At 43.8% G+C, this 14,613-nt stretch overlaps 1 protein-coding gene across 1 annotated transcript; it reads left to right on the top strand.

The window, feature by feature from the left end:
- The first annotated feature begins 5,042 nt into the window (after nucleotides 1-5,042).
- LOC144005940 (uncharacterized) lies at nucleotides 5,043-11,540 on the top strand. Its single transcript, XM_077504452.1, has 2 exons — nucleotides 5,043-5,112; nucleotides 9,616-11,540. Exon 2 carries the CDS (start codon nucleotides 9,654-9,656, stop codon nucleotides 11,538-11,540), a length of 1,887 nt encoding a protein of 628 aa, XP_077360578.1. The 5' UTR covers nucleotides 5,043-5,112; nucleotides 9,616-9,653.
- Nucleotides 11,541-14,613: the final 3,073 nt, after the last annotated feature.

The raw sequence follows: 14,613 nt of genomic DNA on the forward strand, positions 1-14,613 counted from the left end.
TATTTTTGCTCATATCCCGGTGTGTCTGTGAAAGCTGCTCCTTGCTCTGCAGTGCGAACACATTTAGACCAGGCATGCCGCTTGGTGGTAAACCAGAAGAGCTGCTAACAAAAATATTTTTGTCAGTCAGCATAACAAACATATCCTTTAGGTATACACATGACTGTTATGCAAGTAAATTAATGTAATATATCGGGATACGTATTGCCTTGAAGATCAAGTATTGGGAAACATATGTATCGCGATACGTATCGTATCGTGAGGTTGGCGGCAATACCCAGCCCTAGTAATAACCTTATTTTGATTGATTGAATTTTTATATTTATTATTGTTATCATTTTTATTATTATTCGGTATGGGCGAGTACCGATACCAGGTGCCTAACCCTAACGTGATGTTTGTTGAGTTTCTGCAAAGTCATGATCGAACGTCAAAGAAGAACCTGGATGGAGAAGATAAGCGGTATCTCTTTCGCTTTCCCTCCCCTTAGCATTTTGAGTGTCAGGCAATCCCAATAAAAAGAGGGGGGTGCAGAGGGACTGTTTTTGAAGCATAGGGTTGAATTGTATGGCACAGTTCTCCTCTGCTCTCCTCGCTAGCGTGTTAAAAGGTATTACGGTGTCTTTCTCTCCTTTTTGTGTCTGTGGAAAATTATTATAAAAGTGTCAGTTTTGATGAACCTGACAAATAGAAATAAAGCCACCTTGCAATTTTCCCCAAATAAGCGTCGACAATACGTTCAGACACACAAAGCCATCTGCAATTAGAATTTTTTGTTGAACAGTGTTATCACTGAAATGATTGACGCAAATGTCCTACTCTTTGTTGCTAACTCAACCACCACAGCTCTGTGCTAGCTAACACGCCACATGCTAGTGCATTTTGCACATTTTATCTTTCTATGTAACAATTTTGACACGATTAGCATAAAATATTCATATGACATCAGAACAAAATTGTGTCCATACCTGGTTTTGATTCTTTCATTTTGCATGGAATAATATAATTTCTGTTCATGTGGCACTTTTGCCTCTGCAGGCAGATTGTTCTTGTCGTCAAACAACCTTTCATCACATTTTGAAATCAAAATACACATCAAATGGAGTAGATGCCACCTGGACTTCCGGGCTTCACACACCAGCTCCGTTTCCGGCCACTGCTGCGACTCACAGGCGGCGTTCCGACAAAAATGATCACATTAAGAGAAGCGAGAGTACAATGCAATTGCATTTGTACTAATGAGTGTGGCGCTGATGAGATGATGCTCCCCCTGGTGGGAAGTGTGTGGCAATACCTTACATCCCTAGCCAATCAGCATTAGTGCCCTCCCTACAAATAAGGAGTCAGTTGGTACCTGCCCTCAACTTACTCCTTGGCTCTGAGGTCCGCCTCCTTGACTTCAATGGCTTGTCATCATCAGTCATCACAAACATTTTACCTTCATTGGAAGGTAAGTGTTGCGTCAAAACTTTGCTGAAGGAAAGTGTGAGACCCACAGAAGAGAAAAACTGGCCAAAAGTCATTTGTATTACTTGCAGTACAAATAAATGTTGCATATATATATATATATCAATAATATATCAGATACTGTATCACCTTCCCATGGGCTCACCACCGGTGGGAGGGGCCACAGAGGTCGGGTGCAGTGGAGGCTGGGTGGCAGCCATGGGAGGAGACCTTGGCGGACCGACCCCCCCCAGCTGCAGAAGCTGGCTCTTGGGACATGGAATGTCACCTCTCTGGCAGGGAAGGAGCCTGAGCTGGTGTGTGAGGCAGAGAAGTTCCGACGAGACATAGTCGGACTGTCCTCCACACACGGCTTGGGCTCTGGTACCAGTCCTCTCGAGAGGGGTTGGACTCTCTTCCACTCTGGAGTTGACCATGGTGAGAGGCGCCGAGCAGGTGTGGGCAGTCTTATTGGCCCCCGGCTCAGCGCCAGTACGTTGGGGTACACCCCGGTAGATGAGAGGGTAGCCTGCCTCCGCCTTCAGGTGGGGTGACGGGTCCTGACTGTTGTTTGTGGATATGCACCAAACAGCAGTTCAGAGTACCCACCCTTTTTGGAGTCCCTGGAAGGTGTGCTGGAGAGTACTTCCCCAAGGACACCCTCATTCTTCTGGGGGACTTCAACGCTCACGTGGGCAATGACAGTGAGACAGGGAGCGACGTCATTTTGAGGAACAGCCCTCCCGGTCAGAACCCGAGTGGTGTTTTGTGATTGGACTTCTGTGCTCATCACGGATTGTCCATAACGAACACCATGTTCAAACATAGGGGTGTCCATATGTGTATTTTGCACCAGGACACCCTCGGCTGCAGTTCGATGATCGACTTTGTAGTCGTGTCATTGGATTTGTGGCCACATGTTTTGGACACTCAGGTGAAGAGAAGGGCGGAGCTGTCAACATATCACCACCTGGTAGTGTGTTGGCTCCAAGGGTGGGGGAAGATGCCGGTCCGACCTGGCGGACCCAAACGTATTGTGAGGGTTTGCTGGGAACGTCTGGCGGAATCCCCTGTCAGAAAGATTTTCTCCCTCTGGCAGAACTTCTCCCTTGTCCCGGGGGAGGAGAGGGTTCCGAGGGGGCTATGTTCCGCGCCTCCATTGTTGAGGCAGCCGATCGGAGCTGCGGCCATAAGGTAGTCGGTGCCTGTCACAGCGACAATCCTCGAACCACCAGCAGTAAGGCATGCCGGCAAGCTGAAGAAGGAGTCCTATCGGGCCTTTTTGGCCTGTAGTACTGCGGAGGCAGCTGACAGTTACCGACTGGCCAAGCGGAACGCGGCTTCGGCGGTTGCTGAGGCAAAAACTCGGACATGGGAGGAGTTCGTTTGAGGCCATGGAAAATGACTTCTGGACGGCTTTGAGGAAATTCTGGTCCACCATCCGGCGTCTCATGAGAGGAAAGCAGTTCACTATTAACACTGTGTATAATGGAGATGGTGTGCTGCTGACTTCAACTCGGGACGTCGTGAGTCGATGGGGGGAATACTTCGAAGATCTCAATTGCACCAACACGTCTTCCTTTGAGGAAGCAGTCTGGCGAATCTGAGGTGGACTCTCCTATCTCTTGTCACGTTTCAGTTGGTTTGGGTTTTTGTTTTATTTTGGTGAGTGTTGGTTGTCTGGTGTTCCTGTCTTCTGACCCCCAGTCTCGTTATGGTTTACCTGGTCCACCTGCTTGTGTCTTCCCTTCCTGGTGTGTATTGCTGATTGGTTCCCCCTCCCTGCTGTGTCTCCCAGGTGTGTCCTGTTATTGTCATTAGTGTTTGTATAAGGGAGTGGTGTTTGTCCCACACGGGTGTGGGAGCATTGTTTGATGTTTGATGTTTGCTGGTTGAATGTCTGCATGTCTGGTCACCGTGGTGTCTTTATTACCAAGTCTACCAAGTCCTTATGGCCAAGTCTACCAAGTCTGTTATTGCCAAGTTCAAGTCTTCTACGCCAAGTCTTCCCTGCCAAGTCTTCCCTGCCAAGTCTTCCACGCCAAGTCTTCCACGCCAAGTCTTCCACGCCAAGTCTTCCACGCCAAGTCTTCCACGCCAAGTCTGCCACGCCAAGTCTGCCACGCCAAGTCTGCCACGCCAAGTCTGCCACGCCAAGTCTTCCAAGTCTGCCACGCCAAGTCTTCCAAGTCTGCCACGCCAAGTCTTCCAAGTCTGCCACGCCAAGTCTTCCAAGTCAGCCACACCAAGTCTCTGCCTCACACCACGCCAAGTCTCTGCATCACGCCACGGCAAGTCTCTGCATCACGCCACGCCAAGTCTCTGCATCACGCCACGCCAAGCCTCTGCATCACGCCACGCCAAGTCTCCGCCATGATCTGTGTCCACGTCCAGCCCAGAGTCCTTCCCTTCAGTCTCGTCCAGTCCTTCCCCGTCATAGTCAATAAAGTTCCTTACATCGTTCTTCCACTTGCTCTTCCTGCCTGTTTCCTCCACTTTTGGGTCCATCCATACCCCATACGTAACATCTCTGGGTTCAAAGTCACTGAGGTGGTTGGAAATCTCCTCGGTGGCAGGGCCCTGAGGGTGGATGAGATCCGCCCGTAGTTCCTAAAGACTCTGGATGTTGTGGGGCTGTCGTGGTTGACACGCCTCTAACGCTCCTTGGTAAATAATTTACAACGCTATTGCTCAAGATTTATTTATTTTTTGCATTTTTATATATTTTAGTTTGGTTTTAAGGTATTTACAAAGACAAAGGGCAAGGTTGAAATGTTAATTTAAAGATGCCGGGAGAATTTGTCGGCTGCGTGACGTCACTCTCGTGGATTTTGACAGCACGCACGTATTATTTTTTTCACTCACTCACAGAAGCTAACGTGTGAATGAGTGAGTGAAAAATAAAATCCGTGTGTGCTTTCAAATTGTCGCGGGAGTGACGTCACGCAGCCGACAATTTCGCTCTGCCCCGTTTGCGACACCCCCCCCTGCTCTGTGATTGGCTGGAGGGGTGTTAACACTGTTTGTTTTTTTTTGCAAAATACAGGTGGGGTTGGGCTGGGGCGGTGGGGGTTTATAGGACAAAATCACCCCCAGAAATTAAGAGAAGCCCAGATCTGTAAATTGACAAGTAGTTTGTTTGTTGAAATCCTGCATTTAAAAAGTGCATTTTCCTGAGTGAAACCGGCAAACTGGGCCTTTAAACTCATAACATTTGGTGGTTAAATCTCATCCCTGAAAATAAACATTCAGTTTACCTCAAAATGCTTGTTCAACTTTGATGGCGAATTTTTAAACTGCACATTCACCACAATAAACTGGAGCTCTTTTCAATAAGTCCAATTTCAATTTTACAATTGTATCGGGATCAAAACACTGAAAAAGGGAATGAGACTTTCGATTCCAACCGCAGCAAAAATGGCGACATCTGCCGATGACTTGATGACAATGCTTGCTCGGAAGCCCCCGGACAATTTCCAACAGCCAATCGTAACGCAGCGGGGGCGTGTCCTGCCTGACTTCCGCCGCACTTCTCCATTCGTTTCTTCACGTGCTCACTGCCGTGGCCGGCGGCCACATCGCGTTTCATCAGACGTGCTCTGCTAATTCATTCTTTCTTATTTGGTGTTGGACTGAACACACAGGACTCCCATCACCATTTTGAAGGTCTGCGACACCATTTATTAAATGTCGGCGTGTGTTTAAACTCGTCTCGGTGCGCGTTGATGCTTCTCGGCCGAGTTAGCTTAGCTTAGCTTAGCTTAGCTTAGCTCGCTAGCCGCTAACAAAGAGAAGCACACAACACGTGGTCAGGAAGAGACCAAGTGTGAGTTTGTTGGCATTATTGTGCCAAAATGTCGGCGAGAACGACACCAAAGGACGAGGAGGAACATTTTGGAGTCAAAGAAGAGAACGAGCAACATTTTCAACTGCTGGACGATGTTTGCGAGCAGCCTCGAATTGTGCTACACAAAACAGGTTTGTACACTTCTTATTACTCTCCCTTGCTTAGCACTACTATATAGCGTTAAAAAAAATCACTGCAGTCCTCATTGCTGTACACAGTAATTCAATTCAACTGTTATTTTAAAGAGTGAAATAAATTGATTTGATTGGTTGATTCCGGACAGGGGCCGATTATACAGTCATGAGACAGTCATGCCAATTTATCTGACAAGACGTGCGATTTTAAGAACACTTAGGTGCACAATAAGACTGTATTAAAACGGTGGTACAATACTACAAATTAATTTTTTTTTGTCGGTATACATACTAGCCCTGTTTCCCACATATTTTTTTTTTTTTTTTACAAAACAGTCACAGTTTTGTCATGATTACTGCATTATTACATTCAACTGCTGTTGCAACTAGTGTTAATTTTGACAAGAAATTTTAAATTAGTTTTAGTTATAGTCTTTTGACTAAAATTAACAAGTTTCAGTCATAATTTAGTCTTCTGATTGTATTTTAGTTTTGATCCAATTTTAGTCGACTAAATTCACAGTTTAGTCTATTTTCCTTCAGCATACGTTTAAACTTTTATGCAGAAAATTATAGCACACCAATTTGTGACTTTAGTTTAACACGCAAGACACATTTCATACAATGGTGTCTTTCTTGTTTCAATGAATCATGTTCAACTGACAATAATGTAACTTTTCACCTGAATAAGAAAAAGTGCATAATTTAAATTGCTTGAGATTAATCTTACAGCTGCACAATTTATGTTTTATGTACAGCACTTTGTATACAGCAATGCCTGTTCTTAGAGCGCTTTATAAATAAAGTTGAGTTGAGTTAAAGTGCAGTGAACACAACATTTTCTGAGTGGTTCTTTTCACATTCATTCTGATTGGATTGTGTGAATTTTCACGACTGTGTTGTTTTCATTTTCGTCATTGACGAAATTGTCAGTCAATTTTAAACAGTTATTGTCTGAATGAATGGCTTCTATTTTAGTTTTCATTTAATTTTCGTCAGGAAAAACAATTAGTCACGAAAATTATGATGTCAATTTTTCGGCGACAAAAATATCACTGGTTGCAACTGTAGCATTCACGAAGACGGTAGTCAATGACAATCGATTCCGGTTTGCAAATCAGTGCCGAGTTCAGATGGGCATATATGCGAACTGCGCACAAGACGACACGTGAAAAATGGAATGAAGCGGTTGTGCTTAATTAAGGTAAATTAATAGTTAAATTCAACGGTTATAAGCGGTTACGAAACACAGTCGACTCCGCGTACCCGTGTTCCCCTCCGCGAACCTGGTTGACATCCCGCTCGTGAATGCGTCTGATTATCCGTTTTTTACACGAATACAAAAAGTTAGTATTCCTCGTTGGAGATCGTTGCCGAACCATTATGATTTGACGAGGGGTTCTTGACCCGGTTAAAATAGTCCGTGTGCCACGTCATCCTGTGCTTCCAGCATGTGAGCAGTAATAATTTCGTCGACAAAAATTTTTGTTACGAACATTTTTTTTTCAGGCGAAAATTCAACACTAAAGTAGAAGCCATTCATTGAGACTAGTGTTGTTGCAATACCCTTTTTTTTGGTCCCCGATTCCAATACCCAGTTTTTTCGTATCGATGCTGGTACCGTACTGATACCAATGGGTTTTTTTCCAACATGAAAATTGAAAAAACTGCCCTACCATTGGTTCAGAACATTCAAGGGCCAATAGGATATCTTGGCTCGGCATGCAGTGAACATGTCACACATCAGTGAATGTCGTGCACACGCAAGAAACAAAATGTTGGACCAAATGTCCAATATTAGTGTCAGAAATAATGGTATCGGCATGTTACTTGTTAGTACTCTGGGCCTCTCCCGAGACCAGTATCGGTATCGGAACAACACTAATAGACTATAATTAAATTGATTGACAATTTTCTCAATGACTAAAACGAATTTCAAAAACAATACAGTGACGAAAATTCACACAATCCAACCAGAAGGAAGGAAACGTGTGTTGGAGAAAAGGACCACTCAGACACTGTTCAGTGCCACTGCACTTTGTTTAATGTAATTTCATGAATTTATTTCATATTATTTATTTCATTGTGCAGCTATAAGATTAATCTCAAGCAATTATGCACTTTTTATTTAAATGAAAACTAAGTGATATTAGAAAATGCAATTTCTGGAGAAATTGCGGGTGAATGCAGTAAGGGTGAATAAAAATCTGTGGAATGATTAGGAAGAATATTGAATGACCTGGAATGCTATACAGTGCCCTGGAATGACCTGAACATGCTAAATTGAATCAGCAATGGAGGAAAGATTGAGGACTGGAGTAAGCAATGGAGTAAGGGTCACTTTCTGTTGAAATTAGGTCACTTCCTGTTGAAATTGGACTACTTCCTATTGATAGGTCACTTCCTGTTGAAATCAAGCCACTTCCTGTGAAATTGGACTACTTTCTATTGATAGGTCACTTCCTGTTGAAATCGGGCCACTTCCTGTTGAAATTGAGCTACTTCCTATTGATAGGTCACTTCCTGTTGAAATCGGGCCACTTCCTGTTGATTCTAAGTCACTTCCAGGTCACTTCCTATTGAAATCAGGTCACTTCCGGGTCACTTCTTGTTGAAAACAAGTCAGTTCCTGTTGATTTCAGGTCATTTACTATTGAAATCAGGTCACTTTCTGTTGAAATTGTGTCACTTCCTGTTGATTTTAGGTCACTTCCTATTGAAATCAGGTCACTTTCTGTTGAAATTGTGTCACTTTCTGTTGAAATTGTGTCACTTCCTGTTGATTTGAAGCCACTTCCTATTGAAATCAGGTCACTTTCTGTTGAAATTGTGTCACTTCCTGTTAATTTGAAGCCACTTCTGGGTCACTTCCTGTTCATTTTATGCCATTTCCGGGTCACTTCCTATTAAAATCAGGTCATTTCCTTTTGAAATCGTGTTGCTTCTTGTTGATTTGATGCCACTTCTGGGTCATTTTCTGTTGATTTTAGGCCATTTCCGGGTCACTTCCTGTTTAAATCAGGTCACTTCCGGGTCACTTCCTATCGAAAACAAGGCAAGGCAAGGCAAGGCAAGGCAAGTTTATTTGTATAGCACATTTCATACACAAGGCAACTCAATGTGCTTTACACAAGGAAAGACAACAACAAAACATCTTATAGTTAGAGTTCACACCTTAAACATGGAAAAATGTTTACTATGTGGCTCAGAGTTATAAGCCAAAACAAGTCAGTTCCTGTTGATTTCAGGTCACTTCCGGTTCATTCCTGTTGAAAACAAGTCACTTCCTGTTGAAATCAGGTCACTTCCTATTCAAGCCGGGGCATTTCCTGGCGAGAATCCCTGGTGTACCAAATCAATTGGCCAAGATGGCCGCCACCCCTAGTGAGACTCTTGGACGTAACTAATCAATTGGCCAAGATGGCTGCCGCTGAGGGCAGGCGTAGGGTACAAAATAGTGAATTGTGGTTAAGGTGTGAATTTTGGAACTAAAAAAGGAGAATTGGTGGACTACTTTGAAGTTGGAATGTAGTGAATTGGATGAAGAATGTGGAAGTAAATGTGAAATGTAGAATGTAGGGAGAGGTAGGGTACAAAATGGGGAATTGTGGTAAGGCGTTAATTTTGGAAGTGAAAAAGAAGAGCTAATGGTGTAAATTGGTGGAATATATTGAAGCTGGAACAAAGTGAATCGGATGAAAAATGTGGAAGGAAATTTTGAATCTTCCATTAAGAATGCATGAGGAAAAATTGGGTACAAAATCGGGAATTGTGGGTAAGGCGTGAATATTTGGAATATGTTTAAATTGAAAGATGAGAATGGGATGAATCATGTGGAAGTAGGGGTCTTCCAGCCTAACAATGGTGACAAATGGGTGTTTTAATTTTCTATGTAAAAGTTGAAATGTATGCGGATGGATAATATCAACTCAACTCAATTTAGTCGACTTCATCAATCAATAGAGAGATTAAAATGGTTTTAGATTTGACCTTATATCGGCTGTCAGATTTTTAACAAGGCCAATACTTTTTTTTTCCTTTTTCTTTTTGTTTTTTTGGGATGGGCCAATCCGAGTGTGCGGTGGCCCCAAGTCGAGGTGCACTGTAGAACCAATAATGCACATCATCTCACGCTTGAAATTTGACTTGACCAACCCAAATGTGTGTTTGTCTTTTTGTGTCCTGCAGACGTCGCTGAGAAATATCTTCGTCCTGACCAAGAGGACATGAAGCCTCCGAATGTTAAAGAGGAAGAACATCCTTACATCGAAGAGGAAGAAAAGCCCGTTCGTGTCAAAGAGGAGGAGGTTGAGGATGACGTCACCAAGTCACCACTGACCTTCGCCCCTTTAAAGAGTGAAGATGAAGTCAAGGGTGAGAGTGAGGAGGGCAGAGGGGCGGAGCCTCCAAACAGGAACTTAAATCGTCAAAACATGATTCCAGAAAGTGATGCAGACCACTGGGGATCATCAAAAGCAAAAAGTGATGACATAAGGTCCCTTTCTTCTCATGATGATGATGATAATGATGATAATCTGCATGGTAATGATGAACATGCTGCTGATGACAGGTCGTGTCACACTGACGACAAATCCTGCGAATGTTCTCACTGTGGGAAAACATTGAGTTCAAAAGGAAGTTTGAAAATTCACTTGAGAAGACACACTGGGGAAAAACCTTTTTCTTGTTTAGATTGTGGCAAAAGCTTCTCTTGGAAGTCACATTTAACATTACATTCAAGAACACACACTGGGGAAAACCCTTTTTCTTGCTCAGATTGTGGCAAAAGCTTCTCTTCGAAGTCAAATTTAACAAAACATTCAGGAACACACACTGGGGAAAAACCTTTTTCTTGCTCAGATTGTGGCAAAAGCTTCTCTCAGAAGTCACATTTAACATTACATTCAAGAACACACACTGGGGAAAAACCTTTTTCTTGTTTAGATTGTGGCAAAAGCTTCTCTTTGAAGTCAAATTTAACAAAACATTCAGGAACACACACTGGGGAAAAACCTTTTTCATGCTCAGATTGTGGCAAAAGCTTCTCTCAGAAGTCATATTTAACATTACATTCAAGAACACACACTGGGGAAAAACCTTTTTCTTGCTCAGATTGTGGCAAAAGCTTCTCTGACAAGTCACATTTAACAACACATACAAGAAGACACACTGGGGAAAAACCTTTTTCTTGTTTAGATTGTGGCAAAAGCTTCTCTTGCAAGTCATATTTAACAACACATAAAAGAATCCATAGTGGCGAGAAACCTTTTTCTTGCTCAGATTGTGGCAAAAGCTTCTCTCAGAAGTCACATTTAACATTACATTCAAGAACACACACTGGGGAAAAACCTTTTTCTTGCTCAGATTGTGGCAAAAGCTTCTCTCACAAGTCAGATTTAACAACACATATAAGAAGACACACTGGGGAAAAACCTGTTTCTTGTTTAGATTGTGGCAAAAGCTTCTCTTGCAAGTCATATTTAACAACACATAAAAGAATCCATAGTGGCGAGAAACCTTTTTCTTGCTCGGATTGTGGCAAAAGCTTCTCTCAGAAGTCACATTTAACATTACATTCAAGAACACACACTGGGGAAAAACCTTTTTCTTGTTTGGATTGTGGCAAAAGCTTCTTTTGGAAGTCAAATTTAACAAAACATACAAGAACACACACTGGGGAAAAACCTTTTTCTTGTTTAGATTGTGGCAAAAGCTTCTCTCAGAAGTCAGCTTTAACAACACATACAAGAATCCATAGTGGCAAGAAACCTTTTTCTTGCTCAGACTGTGGCAAAAGCTTCCCTGCCAAACCTGAATTAAGAAGCCACATAAGAACACACACAGGACAGAAACCATATTCATGCACAAAATGTGTGGAAAGCTTTGCTTCCACCAATTCTTTAACAGCACATGCAAAAACACACACTGGAGAGAAACCGTATTCCTGCTCAGATTGTGGAAAAAGCTTCTCTTCCATGTCAAATTTAAGAAAGCACACAAGAACACATGGTGGGAAGGAACCATTCAGTTGCAGTGTTTGTCCTAAAAGATTCTCTTGTAAAAAGCTTGCTGAGAGACACGAGTGTGCTGGTGAGAATGGCAGCCATCTTTGAAGCTTCAAAAAATGAAGGGAAGTGAGACTGGTGTGCTGTAAAAGTGTCAATGTATCTTAAAAGTGTAAATGTAATGCTTTCAAAACTACTCAACCTGTAAATATTAAATGTTTGCTGTTAATGTGTTTAAATGTTTTTTTTTTGTATGTAATTTAGGAAGTTATTTTTGTTTGCTTCTGAATGTTGTTAATGGTTGTTTGTTGATGTTTGTACGTGTTGTGTATTTGCTTGTGTGAAGCACATTGATTTGCCTTGTGTATGAAATAGAAATAAAGCCACCTTGCAATTTTCCCCAAATAAGCGTCGACAATACGTTCAGACACACAAAGCCATCTGCGATTAAAATTTTTTGTGGAACAGTGTTATCACTGAAATGATTGACGCAAATGTCCTACTCTTTGTTGCTAACTCAACCACCACAGCTCCGTGCTAGCTAACACGCCATATGGTAGTGCATTTTGCACATTTTATCTTTCTATGTCACAATTTTGACATGATTAGCATACAATATTCAGATGACATCAGAACAAAATTGTGTCCATACCTGGTTTTGATTCTTTCATTTTTCATGGAATAAAATAATTTCTGTTCATGTGGCACTTTTGCCTCTGCAGGCAGATTGTTCTTGCCGTCAAACAACCTTTCATCACATTTTGAAATCAAAATACACATCAAATGGAGTAGATGCCACCTGGACTTCCGGGCTTCACACACCAGCTCCGTTTCCGGCCACTGCTGCAACTCACAGGCGGCATTCCGACAAAAATGATCACATTAAGAGAAGCGACAGTACAATGCAATTGCATTTGTACTTCTGAGTGTGGCGCTGATGAGATGATGCTCCCCCTGGTGGCAAGTGTGTGGCAATACCTTACATCCCTAGCCAATCAGCATTAGTGTCCTCCCTACAAATAAGGAGTCAGTTGGTATCTGCCCTCAACTTACTCCTTGGCTCTGAGGTCCGCCTCCTTGACTTCAATGGCTTGTCATCATCAGTCATCACGAACATTTTACCTTCATTGGAAGGTAAGTGTTGCGTCAAAACTTTGCTGAAGGAAAGTGTGAGAGCCACAGATGACAAAAACTGGCCAAAAGTCATTTGTATTAGTTGCAGTACAAATAAATGTTGCATATATATATCAATAATATATCAGATACTGTATCACCTTCCCATGGACTCACCACCGGTGGGAGGGGCCAAAGAGGTCGGGTGCAGTGGAGGCTGGGTGGCAGCCATGGGAGGAGACCTTGGCAGACCGACCCCCAGCTGCAGAAGCTGGCTCTTGGGACATGGAATGTCACCTCTCTGGCAGGGAAGGAGCCTGAGCTGGTGTGTGAGGCAGAGAAGTTCCGACGAGACATAGTCGGACTGTCCTCCACACACGGCTTGGGCTCTGGTACCAGTCCTATCAAGAGGGGATGGACTCTCTCCCACTCTTGGAGTTGCCCACAGTGAGAGGCACAGAGCAGTTGTGGGCATTCTTATTGGCCCCCGGCTCAGTGCCAGTACATTGGGGTACACCCCGGTAGATGAGAGGGTAGCCTGCCTCCGCCTTCAGGTGGGGTGACGGGTCCTGACTGTTGTTTGTGCATATGCACCAAACAGCAGTTCAGAGTACCCACCCTTTTTGGAGTCCCTGGAGGTTGTGTTGGAGAGTGCTTCCCCAAGGACACCCTCATTCTGCTGGGGGACTTCAACGCTCACGTGGGCAATGACAGTGAGACAGGGAGCGACGTGATTTTGAGGAACAGCCCTCCCGGTCAGAACCCGAGTGGTGTTTTGCTTTTGGACTTCTGTGCTCATCACGGATTGTCCAAAATGAACACCATGTTCAAACATAGGGGTGTCCATATGTGTACTAGGCACCAGGACACCCTCGGCTGCAGTTCGATGATCGACTTTGTAGTCGTGTCATTGGATTTGTGGCCGCATGTTTTGGACACTCAGGTGAAGAGAAGGGCGGAGCTGTCAACATATCACCACCTGGTAGTGTGTTGGCTCCGAGGTTGCGGGAAGATGCCGGTCCGACCTGGCGGACCCAAACGTATTGTGAGGGTTTGCTGGGAACGTCTGGCGGAGTCCCCTGTCAGAAAGAGTTTCTCCCTCTGGCAGAACTTCTCCCTTGTCCCGGGGGAGGAGAGGGTTCCGAGGGGGCTATGTTCCGCGCCTCCATTGTTAAGGCAGCCGATCAGAGCTGCGGCCATAAGGTAGTCGGTGCCTGTCACAGCGACAATCCTCGAACCACCAGCGGTAAGGCATGCCGTCAAGCTGAAGAAGGAGTCCTATCGGGCCTTTTTGGCCTGTGGTACTGCGGAGGCAGCTGACAGTTACCGACTGGCCAAGCGGAACGCGGCTTCGGCGGTCGCTGAGGCAAAAACTCGGACATGGGAGGAGTTCGTTTGAGGCCATGGAAAATGACTTCCGGACGGACATCCATCCATCCATCCATTTTCTTGACCGCTTATTGCTCACAAGGGTTGCGGCTGGCGCCTATCTCAGCTGGCTCTGGGCAGTAGGCGGGGTACACCCTGAACTGGTTGCCAGCTAATCGCAGCAAACCAAACACAAAATTGCAAAATACAGGCTGGGGCGGTGGGGGTTTATAGGACAAAATCACCCCCAGAAATTAAGAGAAGCCCAGATCTGTAAATTGACAAGTAGTTTGTTTGTTTCAATCCTGCATTTAAAAAAGTGCATTTTCCTGAGTGAAACCGGCAGACTGGGACTTTAAACTCATAACATTTGGTGGTTAAATCTCATTCCTGATAATAAACATTCAGTTGACCTCAAAATGCTTGTTCAACTTCGATGGCGAATTTTTAAACTGCACATTCAACACAAAAAAATTGAACTCTTTTTTTTTTTTTCTTCTTTTTTTTTTTTTAATAAATCAAATTTAAACGGGCATTTAAACTTTACAATTATATCGGGATCAAAACACTGAAAAAGGGAATGAGACTTTCGATTCCAACTGCAGCAAAAATGGCGACATCTGCCGATGACTTGATGACAATGCTTGCTCGGAAGCCCCCGGACAATTTCCAGCAGCCAATCGTAACGCAGCGGGGGCGT

This window comes from Festucalex cinctus, chromosome 1, assembly GCF_051991245.1.
Source record: "Festucalex cinctus isolate MCC-2025b chromosome 1, RoL_Fcin_1.0, whole genome shotgun sequence".
NCBI classification, from domain to species: Eukaryota; Metazoa; Chordata; class Actinopteri; order Syngnathiformes; family Syngnathidae; genus Festucalex; species Festucalex cinctus.